A 27,019-nucleotide genomic window follows, 5' to 3' on the forward strand; every position below is an offset into this window, starting at 1 on the left:
CAGAAATAAAATAATACCCAATTTGTCAATGCAGAGAGAGAAGTTGTACTTGTATCTCCAAAAGTGTGAAAAATCTGCAGCTTTTAGTAGGGTGGCTAAAACCACATACTTAACTAACGCTGAAACTGAATGACCAAACACTACATTTGCATTCACTATGACAGCTAAAATGTGCCAAACGTGGTGAAAGCACAAATGAAACATATTTGGATGGTATAAGAAGCAAATGGGACATAGAACAGACCATTTATGACAACAAAATTCATCAATCCTATCCACTTCTTTTTTTCCAAAGTAATATCAAATTAAGTTTTGAGGTCCCTAAAGTCCTGTTGTCTCCCACACTACATGGGAAATTATTCCATGTGTCTATGATTCTCTTTGTGAAGCAAAACATCCTAATGTTTGTGTGAAATTTACTCTTAACAAGTTTGGAACTGTGTCCCCATGCTGCTCCTTATTCCTTATTCCGCTGTACTAATTCCCATCATACTTTTGAACACATCAGTCGAGTTGCCTCTTAATCTCCTTTTGCTTAAACTGAAAAGGCTTAGCAGTTTTATTACTCTACTTCACCTGTCTGTGCCAATGTTGCAACCATCTTCATACAGTTGAAGTTAGTTGTTTATATACACTTGGGATGAATTCTTTAAAACTCACTTTATAACCCCTCCACAGATTTTATACTAATGATATACACTCACCTAAAGGATTATTAGGAACACCATACTAATACAGTGTTTGACCCCCTTTCGCCTTCAGAACTGCCTTAATTCTACGTGGCATTGATTCAACAAGGTGCTGAAAGCATTCTTTAGAAATGTTGGCCCATATTGATAGGATAGCATCTTGCAGTTGATGGGGATTTGTGGGATGCACATCCAGGGCACGAAGCTCCCGTTCCACCACATCCCAAAGATGCTCTATTGGGTTGAGATCTGGTGACTGTGGGGACCATTTTAGTACAGTGAACTCATTGTCATGTTCAAGAAACCAATTTGAAATAATTCGAGCTTTTTGACATGGTGCATTATCCTGCTGGAAGTAGCCATCAGAGGATGGGTACATGGTGGTCATGAAGGGATGGACATGGTCAGAAACAATGTTCAGGTAGCCCGTGGCATTTAAACGATGCCCAATTGGAACTAAGGGGCCTAAAGTGTGCCAAGAAAACATCCCCCACACCATTACACCACCACCAGCCTGCACAGTGGTAACAAGGCATGATGGATCCATGTTCTCATTCTGTTTACGCCAAATTCTGACTCTACCATTTGAATGTCGCAACAGAAATCGAGACTCATCAGACCAGGCAACATTTTTCCAGTCTTCAACTGTCCAATTTTGGTGAGTTCGTGCAAATTGTAGCCTTTTTTTCCTATTTGTAGTGGAGATGAGTGGTACCCGGTGGGGTCTTCTGCTGTTGTAGCCCATCCGCCTCAAGGTTGTGCGTGTTGTGGCTTCACAAATGCTTTGCTGCATACCTCGGTTGTAACGAGTGGTTATTTCAGTCAAAGTTGCTCTTCAATCAGCTTGAATCAGTCGGCCCATTCTCCTCTGACCTCTAGCATCAACAAGGCATTTTCAACCACAGGACTGCCGCATACTGGATGTTTTTCCCTTTTCACACCATTCTTTGTAAACCCTAGAAATGGTTGTGCATGAAAATCCCAGTAATTGAGCAGATTGTGAAATACTCAGACCAGCCCGTCTGGCACCAACAACCATGCCACGCTCAAAATTGCTTAAATCACCTTTCTTTCCCATTCTGACATTCAGTTTGGAGTTCAGGAGATTGTCTTGACCAGGACCACACCCCTAAATGCATTGAAGCAACTGCCATGTGATTGGTTGATTAGATAATTGCATTAATGAGAAATTGAACAGGTGTTCCTAATAATCCTTTAGGTGAGTGTATGTAACAGGTTTATATATGTACTCACTAACTTCCTTAAGCGCTCAAGGATAAATATTATCTGGTCCTGTTGATTTGTTTGATTTCAGCCTATTTAATCTGAGCAGTACGTCTAAATTGAAATGCTCTAGTTAAAAGTTTAACTTGAAACACATTATGGACAGCAAGTCACAAGCAAAAAACTTCAAGTTGGCACTTTCTTTCCAACAACTTACTTGTCCATTTGTACAGGAGGGATACTTTTTTTTTTTGAAAAATAAGTGTTCTTTGAACTCTGATAAGAGATTTTCTATAGTTTAAACACCTGAGTTTAATACTGTTATTGACTCTTTTCAGCTCATGCACTTTTTATTGTTCTTGTCCTTTGGCTACTGAAGTCTAGGATACTGCTAAACTTTTACCCTAGATTCTAGAATCTAAATTCTTTGGTTACCTCACTATGGTCAGGTGAAGCCCAAACAATGGTGCTTCACAGTTCATTCCTCCTATCTACTAAGTGTTACCAACACCGTACAGTGAATAGAGTCTGCCTTGAAGGACCCTTCACCCCAACTCCACATTGCTTAAGCCAATTTAGATTTTGTGGGGAGAGAGGAAAACAGTATGGGGGGGTCCCCTTAGTTAATGAGTACAGTTGTAGATGGGGTATAATATTGTACATCATTGTCAATCGCTTCATTGGACCAGGGATGTGTCACGGGACAATGCTTTCTTTAAGTTAAAATGAGTGACTTTTTTTTGGTAGACATTTTTTCAAATCAACTGTTTACTGGGTCATTTATCATTTTAGGCTTTGGTGCTAATTGAGAATTGAGATTTTTTAGCAGTTTTTAGTTTTAAATTAATCAGCTCTTATTTATCTTTGTAATATTACTGAATACAGCTTAATAGTTCTGCTGAAGCCTCTTTCACACCTACACCACCAAGATATGTATGTTGCATGTTCAACAGTAAGCAACTCGAATGGGCTAATAATATTAGCCCTGGTTTAATAAAAAGGTAAAAAAATACAAATACTGTATACAAAAAAATACTTTTGTGTAAAAAAAAAAAATATATATATTTCTGATGCATCTGATTAGCCAAAGGCATTACAATTAAGGTCCATTGACTTACAAAATCTCTTGGTCAAAGAGGGGTAACACAGTTCATAAGATGCAAATATGTTGTCTATATAAATATTTGGAAGTGTCTTAATCCCAAGTGTCTTGCTTAAGACTAGAATTACCAGAGTCTACAAAAAAAATCATAGATCAGGCCCACCTTAAAACCGTTCTCACCTCTCCACCAGAGTCCTTTGTCTTCTAAATGTGCCGATTAAGACGAGCAGCAAGCAGCCGTCTATTCCATCCCCCACCGTCGCAGAACGTTCACTAAGTTTCCCCAGCTCATGCCTTGTTTGATTATCCGGGAATGACTCAACTGCGTAGTTTTAGAGTGGAAATAATAGATAGTTATTTGGAAAACATGTATTTCATGTGTGTTCCGTTTCTACAGTATTCTGTGTAAACACATTGTTAAAACAGAAACTTTGTCATGTTTTAGTAATAAATGTTACCAAATTTAGGCATAAACTATAGAATGTGTGAAGCCTGATTTCCAAAGATCAAATTTTGTATAGATATTTATAAAGATTAAAAGTAAATAATTAAAAATTACTTAACCAGAAGTAGTATTTTGTTTAAACAACCATCCAAATTTTTTATATTATAGAAATATAAATAAGCTTCTATGTCCCCATCGTGTTCTTGGTAATACATTTAATTTTATGATGTTTTTTATTTCCACCATCATCATCATAATTAAATGAAGCTAAATGCAGTTTTACCTATAGCAGTTTATTGTAACAAATATTATATAACACTTTTTCTATGTTTTTAGGTGACTATAACTCATTTTACTTTGCACGTAATCTAGGGAATGCATATGTAATCATAATAACATTCCCATTCAACCTCCCCAAGTGTGAAAATATCATTTTAATGTAAATTTTGATTATAAATATGAAATGATTGTGTATCAATATTATCAATTAGTTATGATGAGAAACAAAGATATATGATATTTGAAAAATATTGCGTAACTGGAAGTTGTTCTGATGACTTTTTCCTCTATCTCAGTGTACAAGAGAGTCGAGGGGAGCACACTCCCAATTTTTTTTTGTGTATACTGTATTTGCTATACATTAAAAAACTTAGATCTTTATTCTAGAATTGCCCTTTGAATACATGGCAGTTTTGAATTCCAAAGTGTCATAACTGAGTGTAATTTCTTAAAAGAACATTTAATGTACATAGTGATACCTTAGAGGAGATATAACAGGTTAGGGAGGTTGTTCATTTTCACAGAATTAAGATAATATGGAGAATGGATCATCTGTTAACATTTTGTTTGACTTTATCCATAGTACTTCCAAAATTGTACTTGAAAAGATATTTATATTTATTAGTGATGGTTATCCACAGATACTTAAACTGTTTTGATATTATGAACAATTAGATATCCTATCTAGTACGATGTTCTAGAGAATTCACTGTTGTTGGAAAAATAAGCAGAACATTTCAGGAAAGAAAATTAATTTTCTTGTAATGTTTGTTGTGAGAAGTCAAGCAAAAGTCACCTTTTATTGACTAACTAAAAAAATTACAATATGCAAGCTTTCAAGGCAACTCAGGACCCTTTTTCAAGCAAGATGTAATACAGAGACTGGAATTCCCTGTGCTTTTATAGACACTAGGACAAATACTGTATTGGAAAATCTTTAAGTGATATATTGTAGATGTAAAAAATTATTAGACCTCTCCAGGCTAAGATTCATTTAGCAAGATATGAGAAAAATGTCAAGATGTTTTGATAAGATAACTGCCCAAAAGAGTTTTTCCATACAGTTTGCATCTGTACTCAGTTTGTCTGGGTTAGTCAGAGACATGCAAACAATCCTCATATCTGGCCATAAAGCTCTTGTGTCTATTTAAACCATGTTGTAATGTGTTAAATTTTAGGATGAGTTTAATTTCCCATTCTTTTCTCTCTTGCTGTGTTCTGAAGTTGCCCATAAGCACTGTGACTTTGTGAAAATGTGTATGGCTTTACGACAAGTAACGTTTTTATACATCTCAAAGTAAGTATGGAAATGGGCATACACACTATACATGAGGCCCTCTGAGAGGGGGAAAAAAAACAAAAGGTCTGCGAACATGCAAATGTCTAATAGTAGTAACTCCAAGCACTGTGTACAAGAACCAGAGCAAGGATGCAAATAATTGTTAACCCATCCATCACATAAGTCTTTTAGTGCATCTGGCTAAGTTTCTGATAACCACCCTCACCAACTGGCCATTGCATCTTAATAGCACTCAACAATGGCATCACCCACAAGTAAAAACAAAATGGAGAATGTTAAACAATAAATCATTAACTATAATCATCAGTATAATACAAACTAATGATACTATATTATTTTGCTACAGCACACTGAAACCAAGATCTTCAAAACTTTTACTACAAAAAAACAACATTTATTTATATAGCACATTTTCATACAAAAAAATGTAGCTCAAAGTGCTTTACAAAATGAAGAATAGAAGACACAACAATAAAAAATAAACATGAGTCAAGGTTAATTAACATAGAATAAGTAAGGTCCGATGACCAGGGTGGACAGAAAAAACAAAAAAAAAAACTCCAAAGGCTGGAGAAAAATAATTAAATCTGTAGGGATTCCAGACCAAGAGACCGCCCAGTCCCCTCTGGGCAATCTACCTAACCTAAATCAAACAGTCCTCTTTGTATTTTAGGTTTTCATGGAAGGAATTGATGATGATGGTCACGTAGACTTCTGGCTTTCAGTCCATCAATGTTGGTGCATCATGATGCCTTGAGTAGGTGGTGGTGGCGCAGGCCGCCACCACAAAGAAACCGGAAAAAGAAACAGAAGAGAGAGTAGGGGTCAGTACGGATTTTGGAGCCACTATGAATAGTTGTTATGATGAATTGAACATACAGAGTATTAGTATTAAGTTAAAGTGAAGTTATAAAAAGGCCATGTTAAAGTAATGTGTTTTCAGCAGTTTTTTAAAGTGCTCTACTGTATTTGCCTGGCGAATTCCTATTAGCACGGTATTCCAGATTTTAGGTGCATAACAGCAGAAGGCCACCTCACCACTTCTTTTAAGTTTAGCATTTGGAATTATAAGGAGACACTCATTTCAAGATCTAAGGTTATGATTTGGAATATAACGTGTCAGGCATTCCGGTATATAAGATGGATCGAGATTATTTCAGGCTTTATCTATACTAATAAAAGGCAAAGCATTCACTCACTCACTCACTCATCACTAATTCTCCAACTTTCCTTGTAGGTAGAAGGCTGAAATTTGGCAGGCTTATTCCTTACAGCTTACTTACAAAAGTTGGGCAGGTTTCATTTCGAAATTCTACGCGTAAGGGTCATAACTGGAACCTATTTTTCTACATATAATGTAATGGAGTTGAGTTGGAGATGGCCGTGGGGGGCGGGGTTTCGTGTGACATCATCACGCCTCCTACGTAAGTACGTAGAGAACAAGGAAGAACTCCAAACAGCGATGAGCACAAAACGCCATTTCACAATTGAGAAGGCAGAAAAACATTATGAAGCAAATGATGCATACAAGCATATTCATAAGTACAGCTACTGCGGAAACAAAGCACGGCGTGAACCGTAAGTTTATATTAAATTAACTTCATAGACAGGCTGCCACTAGCGTTTGTAATTTAGTGCCTGCCCATATAAGGCCGTCCATCAGCGGCAATCCAATACAAACACTGCCGGTAAATATTCACGTGTGAAGGACTGTGCTTATGCAGAGGAAGATGAGATGGTCAGGGTGGTGTTTGGCACAAACTCATTGAAACTGCGAGAGAAACTTTTAAGTGCCGGGTCTTAGCTGACATTACACGAGATGGCACCAGCACAGCTGGGAACCTTCGATGCAAGAACACCAAGCGGCTCACGTGAACTGATGCAGTGCACAGACAAAAAGCAACAGTTCCAAAGAGTGCTGAACAAAACCGAATTACACAATTGAGAAGGCAGCAAAAAATATGAAGCGTCTGATACATAGAATCATATTCATAAGTGCAGCTACTGCGGAAACAAAGCAGACGGAAAAAGTGAATGTCCCGCTAAAGGAAGACAGTGTAAAAAAACCCGTGCAAGCAGTTTGTCACATCTCAGATAAAGAGGAAGACGAGCTGTTTATTGATGCAGTAAGAAACTAATCGATGAATGAAACCTCTTATCTTTACAACGATTGACAAACACGGAATGTAACTTGAACACAACACATCCTACAAATACGACCCTGATTGAAACAAATAATGATAATCAAATCCTTGATGACAGCAACATTCAATAACACTCACAAAACAATTACTGTATATTGACAATCATGTTACGCTATTTTTAAAATGTTCCCTTTTCTTTTTCATAACTTCTACTTCTCCACTGCGATACGCGGTATATATATATATATATATAAATATATAAATGTATATATATACCCCGATCTACAGTACATACTAGATAGACAAGCCACACGCTGTGGCTAATTGTAGAGTCTTAAGCCTCTAATGCCGACATTCGAGGTTCGATTCCCGAGAGGGGATGCACTGAGTATGTACGTGCCTACCCGATTCATTTTACCTTCACATCTCCTTGGTTTGGGACGTATGAAAAATATTAGGTTAACGAGAATCATGTTACGTTATTTTAAAATGTTTCCCTTTATTAGCACAAGCACAGCTGAGAAGCTTCGATGCATGTACTCCATAACGCTTAAAAAATAATGCATTTAATCACACTTTCAATTCCAAGCAAACGGAACTTTTGTCAATGCATGATTTCCTGGTACATCCATTACACTGATGCACACATCACAGCTACAAAAATGTTAAGAGTCGGAATAAAGCGCGCTCCTACGACTGATCATTTCGACTACCCGCGAAGCCTTGATAAAAGCATGGTTTTGTGCACACTGAAAAGCAAGCAAAATTAGATGCATTACAGAAAGCGGACTTTGTGGCTCTTACTGGGGATCATTGGACTTCCGTGACCGTTAGTAATTCTAATTACATCTAATTACAAAATGTTCAATGATCACACTGTTTTAGCCTAATGTACAAAATAATTTTGGCTAAGGTTACTCAGAGTTTAAAGATTAAGTTGGTCAAATTACCTTTTATGTTTCTGACTTATTTTTTAAGAAGAAAACTGCACTTTATGTTGAAATTTTGGTTATTATTATTTAAAGACAATACTATTCTGAAAATCTACTTAAAGTACTTAAACTACCACTTTATTTTTAAGTCTGCCCAATTTTAACCAGGGATGATATTTTTGTTTCTGTTTTGAATTCAAATGCAGTTTAAAGGCTTTTTTTCAGAAATTAAAACAGCTTCAGTTTACAATATTCATGTACATGTCTATTATTTGATTCTGTCGCCCACTAAAACACTTTTAAATTAAAAAAAAAACATTTGTGATTTGGGGCAAATTTACGTGTGCGATTACATACGATTAATCAAGATTAATTCTTACACAGCCTCTAATTAATTGGATTAATTTTTTTAATCGAGTCCCACCCCTAATATATATATATATGGATATATATATGTAGATTTGTATATATATATATGTGTATATACAGTATATATGTAGATATGTATATGTGTATATACAGTATGTATATATATATGTGTGTGTATATACAGTATGTGTATATATGTATATGTATATATATGTATGTGTGTATATGTATATATATATGTGTATAGATGTGTGTATATATATATATATATATATATGTGTCTGTGTGTGTATGTATGTATATGTATATATATATAAATAGATAGATATGACAACAACACTCATATCAATGACAAAACAATTACATTAACAATCATCTTAAGTTATTTTTAAAATGTTTGCTTTTCTTTTTCATAACTTCTTTAACACACTACTTCTCCGCTGCGAAGCGCGGGTATTTTGCTAGTAAACCATAAGCAGTATTTTAAAGTCAATCCTGAATGACACAGGCAACCAGTGTAGTGACATCAAAACTGGAGAAATGTGTTCAGATTTTCTTTTCCTAGTTAGGATTCTAGCAGCTGCATTCTGCACTCGTTGCAAGTGATTTATGTCTTTTTTGGGTAGTCCTGAGAGGAGTGCGTTACAGTAATCTAGTCTACTGAAAACAAAAGCGTGAATTAATTTCTCAGCATCTTTCAATGATATAAGAGGTCTAACTTTTGCTATGTTTCTTAAGTGAAAAATGCTGTCCTAGTGGTCTGATGAATATGCGATTTAAAATTCAGATTACAGTCAACAGTTACCCCTAAGTTTTTTACTTCCGTCTTAACTTTTAATCCTAATGCATCAAGTTTATTTCTGATAACCTCATTGAATCCATTATTGCCAATTACTAAAATTTCAGTTTTCTCTTTATTTAGTTTGAGAAAATTACTATTCATCCATTCAGAAATACCAGTAAGACATTGTGTTAGTGAATCGAGAGAGTCGGAGTCATCAGGTGCTATTGATAAGTACAGCTGTGTGTCATCAGCATAGCTGTGGTAACTCACGTTGTAACCTGAGATAATCTGACCTAACGGAAGCATGTAGATTGAGAAAAGCAGCGGACCCAGGATAGAGCCTTGTGGAACACCATATAGAATATCATGTGTCTTTGAGTTGTGATTACCACAACTCACAAAGAATTTTCTCCTGCCAGGTAGGATTCAAACCAATTTAAGACACTGCCAGAGAGGCCCACCCATTGACTAAGGCGATTTCTAAGAATATTGTGATCAATGGTGTCAAATGCAGCACTCAGATCTAAGAGGATGAGAACAGATAAATGGCCTCTGTCTGCATTTACCCGCAAGTCATTTACTACTTTAACGAGTGCAGTTTCTGTGCTGTGATTTGTTCTGAAGCCTGACTGAAATTTATCAAGAATAGCATGTTTATTGAGGTGGTCATTTAACTGCATAATGACTGCCTTCTCTAGAACTTTACTTAAGAAGGGCAGGTTAGAGATGGGTCTAAAATTTTCAAAGGGTTCAAGAGGGTTCAAGATTATTTTTCTTGAGCAGGGGTTTAACTACAGCAGTCTTAAGACAGTCTGGAAGACCCCGTATCTAATGACGAATTAACTATGTCAAGAATATTGTCAATTAGCACGCCTGATATTTCTTTGAAAAACCTTGTTGGTATTGGGTCAAGGACACAGGTGGAGGGTTTCAGTTGAGAGATTATACTATGTAATTCAGGTAAATCTATCCTGGTGAAAGCATTTAATTTGTTTATAATGGAGTACCGGGGCTTTGGAGGTTCTGCAGTGTTGGGGAGATATACTATGTTATCTCTAATATCATTAATTTTTTGATTGAAAAATACAGCAATGTTCTCACAGGTTTCACTGGAAGTATTCTGGGGGCATTCCTTTGTGTTACCTGGGTTTAACAGACGATCAATTGTAGAAAATAAGACTCTGGGATTACTAGCATTGTTATTTATAATATTAGAGAAATAGCAGCGCCTCTCAAGACGGACTGTGTTATTGTATTCTGTTATTTTAACCTTCAATATCTCATAATGGATAGTTAGTTTAGTTTTCCTCCATTTACGCTCAGCTCTACGACATGTTCTTTTTAAATCAGACACTCTTTGGGTCTTCCATGGAATAACAATACTAGAAGATTTTTTAACTGTCTTTTCAGGTGCAACTATGTCAACAGCAGTTCTTACTTTAGAATTAAAGTTTTCCACTTTACTATTTACATTATCCTCGCTATTATAGTTGGCCCTATAAACGGACTGATTATTTAGAATGTTTGTAAGTTTTAAAGCTGCTGATGAGTGAAAGAAGCGTTTTTTAACAAAATGCTTCTCGTGTGTTTTCTATCTTTATTTCTATATTAAATAGTAGAAGGAAATGGTCTGATAGACCAATATCAATGACCTGCTTTATATCAACTTTAAGTCCTTTAGCAATCACTAAGTCTAACGTATGACCTGCTTTATGTGTAGGCTGATTAACGAGCTGTCTCAAATCAAAAGAGTCCAGGAGGTTCATGAATTCTTTTACTTTTTGGTCACACTGATTGTCGATATGAAAGTTAAAGTCACCGACTATTAAGAGTGTGTCATAGTTTGTAATTAAAATTGACATTAAGTCAGAGAATTCCTCAAAGAAAGACGCGTTATATTTAGGAGGTCTATACACGGATAATACTAGAACGTGAGAATCTCCATGAATAACAAGGAGATACTCAAAGGACTTAAATTTACCAAAACTAACATCTTTACATTTTAATCGGCTCGAGTAAATGTTTGCCAATCCGCCTCTCATTTTCCCCTGGAGGTCTGCACGAGTAAAACTGTAATCCGGAGGCACAGATTCGATTAAAACAGCCACGCCGTTTGAGTTAAGCCACGTTTCACTTAGTGCAATAAAATCAATGTTTCTATCACTAATAAGATTGTTTATAAAAAATGTCTTGTTAGTTAAAGCTCTAACATTTAATAGTGCCATATTTAATGTTTCTGAAGGGCAGAGCTGAATTTTATGCGTGTTATTGGTATTCGTAACAAAAATTAAGTAATTTTTGTTCACGCCGCTCGAAAATTATGGCAACAATCAAAGAAATTTAAAAAAGAAGAAAAAAAATCAAGAACAACTCTTTTCTCAATTCCAGTTCATGACAATAGTAGACACAAACTTCAGCTGCGTATCTTTTAGGCTGGTGCTAAGCTACTGTGGCCTGTAGGGGGGTTCTACAGCTCCCAAACACCCAACACAACAGGCTCGGACACAAGTTCAGCAATGAACGAAGGAAGGTTTCACTGCAGACAAACATAAATTCTTCACAGTAAGCTTTTCTCACATCACAACAACACTTTAGTTCTCATGCACAATATCTCTGGTGCCTTCTCTCTCAGCCTCCTCCGCTCCTTCAGCAAGCTTTCTCTACCTGTTCCCAGATTGAAGTGGAGATGCTCCTTTTATCCTACACCTGGGAGTACTTCCTGTGACATGAAACTGTGGCTTGGAAGAACTTCTGGGTAAAGCTGAAACCCCACAGAGTAGGGTTTCCCTGTCACCACAACTCTCCCTGGCGGACCCCCAAGGAACCCAACAGAGCTACCCCTGTGTCCACAGAACCCAGCATGCCCTGCGGGTATCCATGTGGTAATCCCCCAGCCTGAGTTGGCTGCCACCCAGTATCTTGGGGAAGGAACTACCCCAAGTAAGCTGCCTTCCCCACTCTTCCATTATAATGGCCTCCCGGCTGGGTAAGAATTCTTGTTCAGTCCTGGACAGGATGCCAACCCATACAGGCCGTCCATCTAACTACAAATTTCCAGCATATTTTGTAAAAAATTGTAAATCTATATGTTGGATGTTTGAAATTATTTTTGTGTTATGTGGCAACAATTTATTTTTTAGTTATGAATTAATAATTTTGGCAAATATCAGTAAATATTAACTTATGGCATTCTATACTAGATACTATGTGCATTTTTCACTTTTGTACAGAAGTCTGAGATATTTGTGTCATGATTTTATCTACTCACAAATCTCAGCACAACCCTAAAAGATGCAAGCTCATTATGCTGTTGCTTTTATTGGCTGTGCTGTGAAACATTGTCAGTGCATTTATACTTATTTTTAATTTGTTTTGTGATGTATATTTTTAATACATCTTTACAGTAATCCCTCCTCGATCGCGGGGGTTGCGTTCCAGAACCCCCCGCAATAGACGAAAATCCGCGAAGTAGAAACCATATGTTTGTGTAGTTATTTTTATATATTTTAAGCCCTTATAAACACTCTCACACTGTTAAAATTATTAGAGCCCTCTAGACATGAAATAACACCCTTTAGTCAAAAGTTTAAACTGTCCTCCATGACAAGACAGAGATGACAGTTCTTTCTCACAATTAAAAGAATGCAAATAGATCTTCTTCTCTTCAGGAGCAGAGAATTTCAGAGGGAGAGAGAGAGCGCTTTCAAAGAAAAGCAAACAATCAAAAAATCAATACTTGTGCTTTTAAGTTTGCCGCGGCATTTTTTAGAGGAGCGTTAGTAGCTTCTAAGCAAACAGCCTCTGTGCAAACAGCCCCTCTGCTCACATCTCCTCCGTCAGGCGCAGAAAACGTCAGAGAGAGAGAGCAAGATTAAAGCAACAATCAAAAAATCAATATGTGTGCTTTTAAATATGCCGAGCACCGCAATAAAGCGGCATTTTTTTAGAGGAGCGTCAGTATCTTTTAAGCAAACAGCCTCTGTGCAAACAGCCCCTCCATCAGGCGCAGAGAATGTCAGAGAGGGTGAGAGAGAGGCAGAGACAAGCAAACAATCAAGCTCCGCGCGGGATGCATATCTTATAGCATTGAGGAGTTTTAGTTAATATGTAATACATGCTCTGATTGGGTAGCTTCTAAGCCATCCGCCAATAGCGTCCCTTGTATGAAATCAACAGGGCAAACAAACTGAGGAAGCGTGTAGCATAAATTAAAAGACCCACTGTCTGCAGAAATCCGCGAACCAGCTTAAAAATCTGTGATATATATTTAGATGTGCTTACATTTAAAATCCGCGATAGAGTGAAACCGCGAAAGTCGAAGAGCGATATAGCGAGGGATTACTGTACTTATAAAACATCAAAGCAGCTAATAATATGAGAAAAAGACACCCGAGAATATATGCATTATTCACTTGGTAAGGTGAAATCCTTGATAATGTTATGTTTATCTTTGGTTTTTAAAAAGTAATTCACTGGATTTGAGGTTGTTCTTTCAAGATATGAAGTGTACATATTACTTTTTTTATTTTAAAGAGAGAAACATGAAACCAGTTTCACAAAGATTTGTTAGATATTGTATTTCAACTGAATCTGATAAAGTACTGTTATTGTTGATATGATTTGCTCTTGTATCATTAACTACCATTACTTGTTTCTTCTCTTACAGTTTTGACCAATGACTTTATAAAAGCCCTTGATATTACCGATGCCACCTGTGTTGTGCACTTTGGTTTCCCTGTATCTCCACAACTCTTTGGGGCTCGTCAGTTCTGTATGAAGGATTACTTTCAAAACTTAACTGAAATGGTATGACAGTATAATTGTAACAGTGTTCACACACATACAATTCATAAATCAATAGTTATTTATTGTTGTTACATATTATTTATTACTGAGAATAAAACATTTAAATATTTAATCATTATTTAGTTCTCTTTTTTAAATAGAATAAATCTATTTTAATTAGTTATATAAATTGTATATGAATACATACTATACACAGTATATACATTGCATCTAAGTTATGTAAAATAGTATATCCTTCAGAATTTCAGGACCTTTACTGGAAGGTTGTTTACAAATTGCCAGCGTGGCCATTCACAGATTTCAAGTTGTATACATTTTTTTCTTCATCCAGATATCTCTCTTTGAATTGTTTAAAGGGTAAATAAAGTAAATTAAGTACTTATTCTGTAATATGTTTTGAATCTTTTTTTGATTCTATGTGTAAACTTATTGTTTTGTAATAATTTACTATTTTAGTTTTAATGTTTCTTTTCAATCAAAGTAATATTTGGATTAGGGAAAACATCCTAACTATGCATACAGTATGCAGTACAGTATAGAGGAGTTATGGTAGTGTAAGAGGAAGTTGGGAGTAACACAAAAGTATGTAAAGGTATGTAATAGGGCAGTGTGACCGCAGTGAGGGTTGTGGTTGGAATGACAGCCCGGTTTAACACTAGAATCCCTAAAGCCTGCAAAAAATGTTGTATTCCTGGGCCACCTTAAATTCCTTCACATCTCTCCTTTGGTATCTTTTGTTTTTCAAATGTGTCAATCAGCACAAGCAGCAAGCAGCCTGCTATCCCATCTCCCAACTGCCGCAGCTCAAGTCAGAGAAAAAGTTCTCCCAGTCTTAAGTCTGTTTATCTGGATGTGAGGTGCCTTGAATTGTATAGGGTAAATAATATATTGTTATTTGGAATACATACATTTCATGTGTGTTCCGTGTCTACAACGTTCTGTGTAAATGTAGGAAGACAGGAAGTGTGAGGCAAGAAATGCTGAACACATTCCTAAAAGAAACTTTTTCCATGTTATATTAATAACTAGCAAAATACCCGCGCTTCGCAGCGGCGAAGTACTGCCTTAAAATTTTTATTAAGAAGAAAATTAAACCTTTTTAAACTGAAAGAAAATATACCAATAATTATTTGTTAAGGATCTCTTTGTATACCACATTGTCAGTTCGGTCCTCCGGTTGTAATATGACCAAGCTGTGCGCGGAGCTTACTCTTGAGCATGCAACGTACAGTTGGCCATGTGAACAGTAATCTTGCTTCAAATCTCACAGCTTGGATTGCTGCTGTCATAATTGGTTTGAGTTTCATGGTTTGTTTCAGTTACGACTGTATTTGCAGGACTTGTGTTGAAGTGACATTCGGCATCTGTCAAGCGTTGTAAGTGTACAACCTGTTTCATCGATAACATCACATCCAGCTTTTGAGAGTTTAAACATTCATAAACATCAAAGTGTCCACTACTGAAATGGTCACCTGTAAATCTAAGATGTTTAAGAGACATTGGCGGTTGTCGAAAGGTATAAAATAATTGGCCATTTCGGTACACTTGAAAGCAACAACCGAACAATTCAGCAGCAGCCATCAACTCACATGCAGATCCATAGGTGAAGGGCTCAAGCATTTCACTCTTCTAGTGCTCCTGTGTAGTATAATTATCTCCTGTACCGTCATCAGTCCACACGTTGAACCTGTCCCAGTCATTCAATACATAAGACACAATGTTCCTCCGGATATCAAGAGTGAGCCTGATATGGCCGTGCAATATGTAACACAGAAAATGGAAAAGGCAGGTGCCATCTCCGGGCATGGAAACCACTCGGTAAGTGACAGTTCTTTGATCGATAGTGATCACCTCGATAGACATGTTAATGGAGGTACGGTTGGAATGATAAAGGGAATGGGTACCTGAACAATGTAAAGTAAGTCTAAAATACCTACACAATAACTACAATCATAATAAATGAACAATAAAACTACATAGAAGCCGTGGATTAAATAAAAAGGCTGTAGTTATCAGCAGGGAGACGTGAATCCCGTGGCGAAGCAAGGAAGGGAGTGTGGAGACTGGAGCGAAGGGTGGCCTTATGTAGACAGGCAGCCAACAACGTGGAAGGAGTTGGGATGGGGGACCCAACGCCGCCTCACACGGTGACTGAGCTGCAGGCTATGGACGTATATATGTACGTAAGTAGGATTCAGTTAGCGTTGGGAACCCGTGTACCAAATTTCTTGAAGATGGGCCTATAAGTAACAAAGACTGTTGAAAAGTTCAATATTGTGGCCGACAGTGGCATCATACCACTGAAATAAGTACCAAATTTCAGCCTTCTACCTACACGGGAAGTTGGAGAATTAGTGACGTTGGAAAGTTCAATATGGCGTTTGACAGTGGCGTCATACCACCAAAATAAGTATGTACATTGGTTTCGGTTAGCACAGGGAAGCCGCCTACCAAATTTCGTGACGATGGGGCCATGAATAAGAAAGTTCAACATGGCGGACGTTGTTGACCGTTATGACCGTTACACGTAGAATGTCGAAATGAAACCTAGCTTTTGTAAGTAAGCTGTAAGGAATGAGCCTGCCAAATTTCAGCTTTCTACCTACATGGGAAGTTGGAGAATTAGTGATGAGTCAGTGAGGGCTTTGCCTTTTATTAGTATACTGTAGATGTATTAAGACTTTAGTTCAAATATCAAATAAATGTGCACTTTTATTCAAAAGTATAACCAAAAAAAAAAAATTAATCAATTTACAAGTTGCTGTCAATTAGTTAAAAACCCAAGCTCAAATTTCCATTGACAGAAAGTTAATATGTATTCTTGGGTGGTACAGAGGTAAGAACTGCTGCCTTATAACCAAAAGGTTGCGGGTTCGAATTGAGTAGTGAGCTGCTATTAGTATTACTATAATATAAAAACATACATTTTATTTGAGTCTGTACACCCAATGTAAATTTTGGCTTTGTAAATTTAGAGCTTTTTTTTAATTATTCAGTTTTATACTGTCAGTCACGTTCATGTGGCACAATGAACTTGCCTCTCCCTCTCTGAGTTGTTGATGGCGTTTATCTCCATTCTTATCACAAGAGCAGCGAAGACCACAGTTGGTGTGTGGTTGATGCCTGCTCAGAACTATTTGTTGTATCGGCAAGATTGGATTGGATTTTATCAAGAATTAGCTTTGAGCGTTTTTCCGTTTTCAGTAGTGATGGACAGGTTGACAGATGAGGTCAGACAGGAGTCTCAGTAGACTATGATGTTCATTAATGACATTGTAATCTGTAGTGAGAGTAGAAAGCAGGTTGCGATGAACCTGTAGAGGAGGAGGTACGCACTGGAGAGAGTGGGAATGAGAGTCAGTAGGAACAAGACAGAGTACATGTGCATAGTGAGGGAAGATGGTGGAAAGGTGCAACTGCAAGAAGCAGAGGTGGTGAAGGTAGACTAATTTAAATACTTGGTTTGAATTGTTCAAAACAATATAAAATGCAGCATAGAGGTGAAGGAGAGAGTGTAGGCAGAGTGGACTGGGTGAAGAAGAGTGGCAGGAGTGATTTGTGATAGAAGAGTAACTACAAGAGTAAAAGGCAAGGTATTTAAAACAGTATTGAGACCATATATGGTCTGGAGACAGTGGCACTGATGAAAGGACAGGATGCAGAGCTGGAAGTGGCAGAGTTGAAGATGCTACAAATTTTGCTCAGAGTAACGAGAGTAGACATAATTAGAAATAAGTATATTAGAGGGAAAACATAGGTACGACAGTTTGGTGACTAAGTGAGAGAGAGGCTAGATTGAAATGGTTTGGGCACATACAAAGGAGAGATAAGAGGTACATCAGGAAAAGGATGTTGAGGGTGAAACAGCCAGGCAAAAGTAAAGGAGGCCGCCAAAGATAAGGTTTATGGATGTGGTGAGGGAGGACATAAAGGCAGTTGGTGTGGCAGAAAATGATATAAAAGACAGGGATCGATGGAGACGAATGATCTGCCGTGGCGACCCCTAAATTGGAGCAGCTGAAAGAAGAATGTGCATACAGTATACAATGCTGAATGCTGTACATACTGTAGTATGTGAACTAATTTTTTTGTGTTTCAGACAAACATCTTTTAGCTATAGTTTGGCATTTAAATGGAATAGGCTGAGTTGTGGCTTTAAATCTAAAACCTCTGTTGTTCCTCAACCTTTATGGTCTCAAGACTCAGTTTTACCTTAAGGTTATTGATGACCCACAAGCAGGGGTTTCCTCTTGTAACACAAACAGAAATGTAAGAGCTAGTGGAGGTCTGATAGTGGTGGCTCTGCTTAGTGAAGCAAGTGCAAATTCAAGGGTGGAGTGGGGTTACCCTGCATGAAATGTGTAGATACAGATGGTTAGAAATATCTTGCAGCACTGTCATTTGCTTAGGCAATGGCACCAACCCATGACCCACTGGCAGCAGCCCGCAACCCAAAAACGAGTTGCAACTCAGAGGTTGAGAAACAGCTGTTAAACATTATTTTACACTACATGTGAAAGTAAGTGAATATTTTATTTCATTTAGTATTGACATAAGCAAATAACAGATATTATGTAGCTCTGCTCTGTCTCTGTTGTCCTGAGTGTAAACCCTGTCGCTGCCCACGCACCTTTAATAATGTTGTGGGCAAAAAGTAAAATAGGCTTGCTAAGGGGTGGACCGGTGCTTTTGAAAAAGGCAGTGAAAAGCAAGAGAAAGGGAGATTAGGCACAACTTCTGCAAAACAGCAAACATAGTCTATCCACGGTCAGACCGAAGACTGCTTCACTCAAAGATTGAGAGTCCATTCCCATTTTTGGAGGTGGCCACCTCAAAGACTTCAAGCACCCAATGCACTCTGGGATAGAATCAGACAAAATAGACAATTCCAGGCGCCTCACACCAAGGAAAACAAGACTTGAGCTCTTAGAATCTTCTCTGATACTTTAGCTGTGTTGTTTTTGCGCTGTGGGATAGCAGGCTGCTTTCTGCTTGTGCTGATAAACACATTTACAAAACAAAAGACACTGACGGAGAGGTGCAAAGGAATTTAAGGTGCGTCGGGATTGCAAGTGTTTTTTTGTAGGCTTCAGGGATTCTAGTGTTAGTCACTTTAAGAGTAGCTGTAGTTATGTTTTTGTAATTTGACATCCCTACCTTCCCCTATTAATACTTAACACTAGAATTACCAGAGCCTATGAAAAAACTCGTAAATCCATCCCACCTTAAATCGCTTATTAAAATCGTTCATAGCTCTCCGCCAGCGTCTTTTGTCATCTAAATGTACTGATAAAAATCAGCCGGCTATTCCATCCCACCACCGACTTAGAACATGCACAAACTTCTCCCAGCTCATGCCTTGATTGATTTTCTGGGAGTGAAGTGGAGTTTTACACTGGAAATAATAGATCATTGTTTGGAACACACGCATTTCATGTCTGTTCCGTTTCTACAGTAATCTGTGTAAACACATTGTTAAAACAGAAATGTTTTTTATATTCTACTAGTAGATGACAAAATGTAGGCATAAACTATATAATGTATGAAGCCTGAAGTATCAAACAAATACTTTCACAAAAAGTACAAATCTAACACAACAATTGCGCTTTTATTCAAAAATATGACTGCAGAAACAAAAAGCCGTCTTAACATGCGACATTGACACCTGTTCATTATGACTGCCTCCGTGGTGCAATAGAATCAGCTGCCGACTCGGAATCAAAAGGTCGCAAGTTCGATCCTGCACCACTCCGTTTTGAGAAGTAAACTGATCTTAGTCTTACTATTTTAGAATAAAAACATACATTTGATTTCAGTGTGTAACAGCCGGTGTAATTTATGATACTTCTAAAGGTTAGCTTTGTTTTTTTTTTCTTTTTTTAGTCAGTTTTATTATCTCAGCCGCGTTCACGAGCCCAAACACACCCCACCCCTGCATCTGACACAGCTGTTTTCACATAGACGTGCTGTAACAGAGGTAAACTCAACTCCCTTCTACATCGGAGCAAGAATGCACATACCATTGCTTGCATACTTTTCGTGGCATTACACACAGTTTTGAGCATGCCCTCTGCACACTACTTATGACTTTAGGCTTAAAAATCAGAACATTATTTTTACTTTATTCTACCAGATTTGACCATGAAAACTAGATATGAACCAAGGGGGCAGGTGGCATTTGGACTTGAATAATAGTTCAGATGCCAACCAACTGTACTTAGAGAAATGATTATATAGTGTCATGGCTTAGGAGTAGAATGGACTTGAATAGCCAAAATAACCATTTTCTTAATATGTGACCAGCTACTGTTGCTAAAGAACTTATTTTGCCTTACTTTTAATTTGCTTCCTATTTAAGAGTCAGACCTCTTAATTGTTCCTTTTTCCTAATTGGCAGTCAAATAATGAGGAGATACAAGGCAGCACATGACCAGCAACCTTTGTCCAAAATACAATATTTTAAAATAAAAAGGGGTGTAGATCGAGGCAATGTCAATCTGCTCAGGTCCACAAAATATGATGTTCTTAGAAAAAAAAAAAATCAACTACTTTTGAAATGTCTACTGTTGCAAAATGAGGGCTTCAGCAAGCCACAGAATTTTATAATGGGATTAATTAATATCAAGAGTCAGCTTCAAATTAAAATTGAAGTGAAATTGATTGGAGTCTGAGACCCTGACTTAGCTTGTCATCTTTTGGCTCATTTTATAACTCATTTCTGTTTGGGTGGCATTTATCGAAGAAATGAAACAACTCGGAGAACTTAGTCAAATGAAAAAGTTTGGGAACCCCTCTCAGCCTGCATAATAATTTACTCTGCTTTCAACAAAAAAAAGATAACAGTGGTATGTCTTTCATTTCTTAGGAACATCTGAGTACTGATTTTTAGTGAAGCAGTATTTAGTTGTATGAAATTAAATCAAATTTGAAAAACTGGCTGTGCAACATTTGGGTACCCTTGTAATTATGCTGATTTGATTGCATGCAACTGCTCAATTCTGATTACTTGCAACACTAAATTGGTTGAATTAGCTTGTTAAGCCTTGAACTTCATAGATCGGCGTGTTTAATCATGAGAAAAGTTATTTAAGATGGTCAATTGCAAGTTGTGCTTCCCTTTGACTCTCCTCTGAAGAGTGACAGCATTGGATCCTCAAAGCAACTCTCAAAAGATCTGAAAACAAATATATTTCAGTATCGTGGTTTAGGGGAAGGCTACAAAAAGCTATCTCAGAGGGTTAAACTGTCAAGTTTCAAATGTAAGGAATGTAATGAGGAAATAAAAGGCCACAGGCACAGTTGCTGTTAAACCCAGGTCTGGCAGGCCAAGAAAAATACAGGAGCAGCATATGCGCAGGATTGTGAGAATGGTTACAGACAACCCACAGATCACCTCCAAAGATCTGCAAGAACATGTTGCTGCAGATGGTGTATCTGTACATCGTTCTACAATTCAGCGCAATTTGCACAAAGAACATCTGTATGGCAGGGTGATGAGATTGAAGCCCTTTCTGCGCTCATGTCACAAACAGTCGCTTGTTGTATGCAAATGCTCATTTAGACATGTGGGGCTGTGTGGCTAGTTCAGGGACTGGGGCCCTTGTTAAAGTTAAGGGTCTGCTGAATTCAACCCAGTATCAACGAATTCTTCAGGATAATGTTCACGCATCAGTCACAAAGTTGAGATTATGCAGGGGTTGGATATTCCAACAAGACAATGACCCAAAACACAGTTCGAAATCTACAAAGGCATTCATGCAGAAAGAGAAGTACAATGTTCTGGAATGGCCGTCACAGTCCCCTGAATTGAATATCATCGAAAATCTGTGGGATGATTTGAAGCAGGCTGTCTATGCTCGGCAGCCATCAAATTTAACTAAACTAAAGAGATTTTGTATGGAGGAATGGCCAAAACTACCTCCATCCAGAATCCAGACACTCATCAAATGCTATAGAAGGCATCTAGAGGCTGTTATATTTGGAGAAGGAGGCTCAACTAATAATATAATATACTCAACTAATAATATAATATATCTGTTGAAGTGTCCAAATTTATGCACCTGTGTAATTTCGTTATGATGCATATTGCATATTTTCTGTTAATCCAATTAACTTAATGTCACTCCTGAAATACTACTGTTTCCATAAGGCATGTAATATATTAAAAGGAAGTTGCTACTTTGAAAACTCAACCAATAATAAACAAAAATCCAAAGAATTAAGAGGGATTCCCACACTTTTTCATATGATTGTAATCTTTAAAATCACATCAATTAAAATGAAGTAAGAAAGATTAGCAGGAAAAAACAAATGCTAATTAAGAAAAGGGTTAGAATGAAAACTTTCAGCCACAGAAGCACTCCAAAACTGGATTTGGAGATATAGGGACATTTCCAGGCTACCAATATACTTTATTTGTACTTCAGTAGAGATACTGTCAACTCAGTTATCGTACAAGGTTTGTGTTTCTTCCTTTACCAAATGACCTTTAGTAAAGCACAAGTGATTAGTTAACAACAACATTCTGTTCAGGTATCTAGACTCTCGTGAATCTTTTTATCAGTATGTCAAGTAACAATTTTTTTTTTCTAAAAGTATTTGTCCAGCTCGTCCTGCTGCCACAAGCATTGTTTAAACAGTTACCCCTTATTACTAGTGTCTGTTCACTAGGGACATGAAAACTTGGGGATAACAGCATGTGTATGACTAGTGATGCACAAGTTATTTCAGAAATAACAGCAAAGAGCTGAACAATTATCTTTTTTGTGACAGGCATATATTTTTCTTTGAAAAAACTAAGATAATATATTTTTTCATGTATTTTGATTAATTTTGGGGCCACTGCAGTCCCGGTTAATCTATTCATAAGAATGATCATGACGAAAATTAAATTTTTTTTTCTTCAGCAACTGTGCAGAAGTAGTTTTACTTTTTTATGTCAGTTTTGGTAATTCAGTTTACAAAAATGTTTTTATTAATAATTTTCTTCTTTTTTTTATTTTTTGTTTGCAATAATAACCTTGTATTGGAATAATGGTCAATATGCTATATATTCAGCAGTGGATGAGCTGCTAGACTGCCTGATACAGAGGCCAGTGGTTAGGACTCCTTGCATTTATCTCATAAAACAAGAACAACAATTTATATGTCATGTTGGTATTACTGAACACAATTGATTAGTGAACTGTTCTGGAGATATCTCATAAAGTCTATGTGGACAGTCGTTTTGAAATGCATTATATGACATGACCACCAAGGGGAGGATGTAAATTATACAAAAGAGTAAGTGAAATCTTAGATTTTTTTTTCATCAGATTATTAAATTATTTATACAAAATTCTAAGGAATGTTTGTCTGAACACAAAAATTAACACACTCCTGGCCCCCAAAGTTTGATATTGTCTCAGTAGACAGCCTGTGGCCCCTACTTTGGGCTTTTCATGGCAAACAGACTTGGCTGCATGCATAAGTTGATAAGAACTAAATAACAACACATGTCATGGACAGGAGAAGCTGCAACTTCTCCTCAAGCAAACACAGAATCACCCATATACATCAGATGACAGGAAATGCAAGAGCATGAACACCTCTTCCAGAAAAGTAGAATTCTTTATTCATAAATCTAATATTTTCGCAGTTCGAGCAAAGAAAACCTGTTTACACCCTTCTAAATACGTTTTTTTAACATTATTCGAGCCCTCTAGACATGAAATACCACCCTTTAGTCAAAAGTTTCTCCATGACAAGACAGAGATGACAGTTCTTTCTCACAATTAAAAAAGCAAACATATCTTCCTCTTCAAAGGAGTGCGTATCAGGAGCAGAGAATGTCAGAGAGAGAGAGAAAAGTAAACAATCAAAAATCAATAGGGCTGTTGGGCTTTTAAGTATGCGAAGCGCTGGGATAAAGCGGACACAATGAAGGGATCAACGTGAAGGTAGTCTTTCATAATTTTTTATAGGAGCGTCTGTATCTTCTAAGCAAACAGTCCCTCTGCTCACACCCCCTCCATCAGGAGCAGAGAATGTTAGAGAGAGACAAAGAAAAGCAAACAATCAAAAATCAGTATGTGCTGTTAGAGCTTTTAAGTATGCGAAGCACCGCGCGGGAAGCATATCGTATATCATTGAGGAGTTTTATTTAATACGGGCTCTGATTGGGGTAGCTTCTTAGCCATCCGCCAATAGCGTCCCTTGTATGAAATCAAATGGGCAAACAAATTGAGGAACCATGTACCATAAATTAAAAGACCCACTGTCCGCAGAAATCCGCGAAACCAGCAAAAAATCTGTGATGTATATTTAGATATGCTTACATTTTAAATCCGCGATGGAGTGAAGCCGCGAAAGTCGAAGCGCGATATAGCGAGGGATCACTGTAATGTGTGTGTGTATATATATATATATATATATATATGTACAGTTGTGTGAAAAACTATTTGCCCCCTTCCTGATTTCTTATTCTTTTGCTTGTTTGTCACACAAAATGTTTCTGATCATCAAACACATTTAACCATTAGTCAAATATAACACAAGTAAACACAAAATGCAGTTTTTAAATGATGTTTTTATTATTTAGGAGAAAAAATCCAAACCTACATGGCCCTGTGTGAAAAGTAATTGCCCCCTTGTTAAAAAATAACCTAACTGTGGTGTATCACACCTGAGTTCAATTTCCGTAGCCACCCCCAGGCCTGATCACTGCCACACCTGTTTCAATCAAGAAATCACTTAAATAGGAGCTGCCTGACACAGAGAAGTAGACCAAAAGCACCTCAAAAGCTAGACATCATGCCAAAATCCAAAGAAATTCAGGAACAAATGAGAACAGAAGTAATTGAGATCTATCAGTCTGGTAAAGGTTATAAAGCCATTTCTAAAGCTTTGGGACTCCAGCGAACCACAGTGAGAGCCATTATCCACAAATGGCAAAAACATGGAACAGTGGTGAACCTTCCCAGGAGTGGCTGGCCGACCAAAATTACCCCAAGAGCGCAGAGACGACTCATCCGAGAGGTCACAAAAGACCCCAGGACAACGTCTAAAGAACTGCAGGCCTCACTTGCCTCAATTATAGTCAGTGTTCACGACTCCACCATAAGAAAGAGACTGGGCAAAACGGCCTGCATGGCAGATTTCCAAGACGCAAACCACTGTTAAGCAAAAAGAACATTAAGTCTCGTCACAATTTTGCTAAGAAACATCTCAATGATTGCCAAGACTTTTGGGAAAATACCTTGTGGACTGATGAGACAAAATGAACTTTTTGGAAGGCAAATGTCCCGTTACATCTGGCGTAAAAGAAACACAGCATTTCAGAAAAAGAACATCATACCAACAGTAAAATATGGTGATGGTAGTGTGATGGTCTGGGGTTGTTTTGCTGCTTCAGGACCTGGAAGGCTTGCTGTGATAGATGGAACCATGAATTCTACTGTCTACCAAAAAATGATGAAGGAGAATGTCCGGCCATCTGTTCGTCAACTCAAGGTGAAGCGATCTTGGGTGCTGCAACAGGACAATGACCCAAAACACACCAGCAAATCCACCTCTGAATGGCTGAAGAAAAACAAAATGAAGACTTTGGAGTGGCCTAGTCAAAGTCCTGACATGAATCCAATTGAGATGCTATGGCATGACCTTAAAAAGGCGGTTCAATGCTAGAAAACCCTCAAATAAAGCTAAATTGCAACAATTCTGCAAAGATGAGTGGGCCAAAATTCCTCCAGAGCGCTGTAAAAGACTCATTGCAAGTTATCGCAAACGCTTGATTGCAGTTATTGCTGCCCGGGGTGGCCCAACCAGTTATTAGGTTCAGGGGGCAATTACTTTCTCACACAGGGCCATGTAGGTTTGGATTTTTTTCTCCCTAAATAATAAAAGCCATCATTTAAAAATTGCATTTTGTGCTTACTTGTGTTATATTTGACTAATGGTTAAATGTGTTTGATGATCAGAAACATTTTGGTGACAAACATGCAAAAGAATAAGAAATCAGGAAGGCGGCAAATAGTTTTTCACACCACTGTATGTGTGTGTGTGTATATATATATATATATATATATATATATATATATATATATATATATATGGGTGTATGTATATGTGTATATATATGTATGTATATATGGGTGTATATATATGTATGTATATATGGGTGTATGTATATGTGTGTGTATGTATATGTGTATATATATGTATATATATATGGGTGTATGTATGTATGTATATATGGGTATATATATATGTATATATATGTATATATATGTATATGTATATGTATGTATGTATGTGTATATATATATATACACTAGTAGTGTGTTAAAGAAGCAATGAAAAGAAAAGGAAACATTTTGAAAATAACGTAACATGATTGTCAATGTAATTGTTTTGTCACTATTGTGAGTGATGAGTGTTGCTGTCATATATATATATATATATATATATATATATATATATATATATATATATATCTACATATATACACATACATATACATACACACATACATACATACACACACATATATACACACAAATACATATATATATATATATATATATATATACATACACACACACATATATAAACATATACATACATATCTACATATATACACACACAGCTATTTCGTATCAGTGCAATACGCTGCTTGTTAAAACGGATAACTCCCGCTCTTACGTGCAAGTCTGCGTGGATATTATGAACTATCATATTTGTTCAAGTTCTATTTAAATTTTAAATAGAAGGAATTTTTATTTAGTCGACAGAAATATCTTTGGTAGGAATGGTAAAAACAGACAGGAATATTATTCGTGAATAAATCAACTCAAACCTTAAACAACTTATAATATTTTGCTCTCCATAAAAATATATCCTGTCTAAATTATACAAGTTAGAAATAAAGTAAACGTTAAAAGAACAAACATTCAAATTTCTTTACTC

General features: G+C 37.0%; 1 protein-coding gene across 1 annotated transcript in view; it reads left to right on the plus strand.

The window, feature by feature from the left end:
- LOC120534890 (putative ATP-dependent RNA helicase TDRD12) overlaps positions 1-27,019 on the plus strand; it is a 441,334-nt gene that overhangs the window by 69,400 nt on the left and 344,915 nt on the right. The window contains exon 4 of the mRNA XM_039762402.1: positions 13,935-14,074. Within this exon, the coding sequence (XP_039618336.1) occupies positions 13,935-14,074 (140 nt within the window). The remainder of the gene's footprint in view (positions 1-13,934; positions 14,075-27,019) is intronic.

Source organism: Polypterus senegalus, chromosome 9 (assembly GCF_016835505.1).
Source record: "Polypterus senegalus isolate Bchr_013 chromosome 9, ASM1683550v1, whole genome shotgun sequence".
In the NCBI taxonomy this organism is placed as follows: domain Eukaryota; kingdom Metazoa; phylum Chordata; class Cladistia; order Polypteriformes; family Polypteridae; genus Polypterus; species Polypterus senegalus.